The sequence below is a fragment of the Chinchilla lanigera genome, unplaced genomic scaffold (genome assembly GCF_000276665.1).
Source record: "Chinchilla lanigera isolate Chin_1 unplaced genomic scaffold, ChiLan1.0 scaffold00084, whole genome shotgun sequence".
NCBI lineage: Eukaryota > Metazoa > Chordata > Mammalia > Rodentia > Chinchillidae > Chinchilla > Chinchilla lanigera.
The window spans coordinates 8,297,469-8,299,309 of NW_004955485.1; the positions used below are offsets into that span (position 1 = coordinate 8,297,469).

General features: G+C 43.1%; 1 protein-coding gene across 1 annotated transcript in view; it reads left to right on the forward strand.

Annotated features, from left to right (window-relative positions):
* Positions 1-316: 316 nt before the first annotated feature.
* The window catches only part of LOC102024117 (chromosome unknown open reading frame, human C10orf76), a gene marked incomplete at its 5' end in the record, with an annotated part of 155,381 nt that continues 153,856 nt past the window's right edge, over positions 317-1,841 (forward strand). The window contains 3 exon segments of the mRNA XM_013504087.1: positions 317-429; positions 1,061-1,117; positions 1,230-1,376. Of these exon segments, the coding sequence (XP_013359541.1) occupies positions 328-429; positions 1,061-1,117; positions 1,230-1,376 (306 nt within the window).

The window sequence follows — 1,841 nt, forward strand, 5'->3', positions numbered from 1 at the left end:
TGCTGCCATTGGCTGGCTTTCTTCTCTTTTTTAAAAGACTTCTAATTTTAAGAGCTGTTTTAGGTTCTCAGCAAAATTGAGGGGAAGTTGCAGTGAGATTCTGTATGTTCCTTGCCTCTACACACCCACAGCCTCCAACAGCAACATTCCCTGCTCTGGTGGAGTTTGTTGTGATGGGTGAACCTGCGTTTCCTTATGTTCCTTGGTGTTGTATATTCGTGGATTGGACAAACGGATAATGACCTGTCTCCACCGTATCTATAGATACTCTATAGGTGCTTTTCACTGCCCTAAAATGTGACTTTTTTTTTCACAGATTGTCTAACCATGGCCCAGATAGAAAAACGGGGAGGTTTGCTCCGGAAATCTTCAGCCTCCAAAAAACCACTGAAGGAAAAAGTGGTGCTGATGTATGATGAGATCTTCATGGTAAGGCCTGGAGCTGGGTCATTCTGCATGGTTGCTTAGCCCAAAGCAGGAGGATGTGCTTGCTACCTTCTAGCTTCCCCAGGGGGAGTGGGGAGGAGAAAGAGAGGGACGGAAGAGGAAGCAAGCTCAAGGACAGGGGTGAACTCGCATGATAGGATTGTGACCGTGCATTAATATGGACTGTGAGGGATGTTCTTAAGGTTGAAGTCATGAGCTGGGTGAAACAACTGAAAGGAAGGAGGAAAAAAAAAAAGGAAGGAGGAAGTCTGAGGAAGTTTCTTTTCTAAATATCCTTTTTTAAGATGGGGCCTTGCTATGTGGTCCAGGCTGGCCTTGAACAAATCACATAGCCCAGGCTGACCTCAAACTTGTGGCAGTCTTTCTGCCTCAGCCTCCCAGGCACGGAGATTTCAGGTGTGCACCACATCTGGCTCATTTTTTAACTTTTGATGCAGGAAATACGTATTTGTGCACAATGTTTTCTATTAAAGAACAGCCCCTCCCCCGAAATTATTCTCTTTCCCATTACAGTGGTTTAAGATGACCAAACATTTTCAAAGTGAATTTTGAAATATGAAGTTGACGATGTGTAGTATTCTTAGTGTTGAACATGGTGATTTTCTGATTTCAGACAGAAGACCCCAGTAAATGCAGTCCTCGGTTCTGGGAAGAGCTGTTCCTCATGAAGGTGAGATGTGGTGGTGCCTGTGGGATTCCTGGTAATGAAAATTGCCAGCCATAGCCCATGTCCCGAGGGCTACATGGAAAATGCACTCAGGCCCTTACTGTCTCATTGGCAGGTGAATTTAGAGTACCTGGAAGGCAAGCTGGAATCTCTTGATGGTGAGGAGTTAATGAAGATCAAGGACAATATTAATTGCTTATTTCAACACTGCATTCAGGCTCTGGGAGAGGAGCATCCAATTCGAGTTGTGAATGCATTGCAGGTATAAGGCTGGGAGACTGGGGAAGTCTTGTTTAGCAGGACAAAGGAACTGTAACCCATCTGTTGGAATGTGAGGAACCTAGAATTGCCCTTAGGTATGAGGTTTTCTTTTCCTTTTCCATTTTTTTTTTTGGTACCAGGAATTGAACTCAGGACCTTGCACTTGCCAGGCAGGCACTGTGTCCCTGAGCTGTATCACCAGCTTCTTTTCTTTTTTTTAAAGTTTCTTTAATCAATTATTTTTGTCATGTTTGCTTAGCCATCTTTTTTTAAACAAATTAATGCTTATATTGGTAATCTTGTTCCTTCGTATAATTTTTTCTAGTATCATTTGTTCTGAGGATGTAGCTCAGTGATGGAACACTTTCCTGGTACATGCAAGGCCCTGCGCTTGATACTTCACACTGAATGTGCCACTGGGCCTGACTCAATTTTATCTCTCATTTTTTTATTACAATCAGATTTT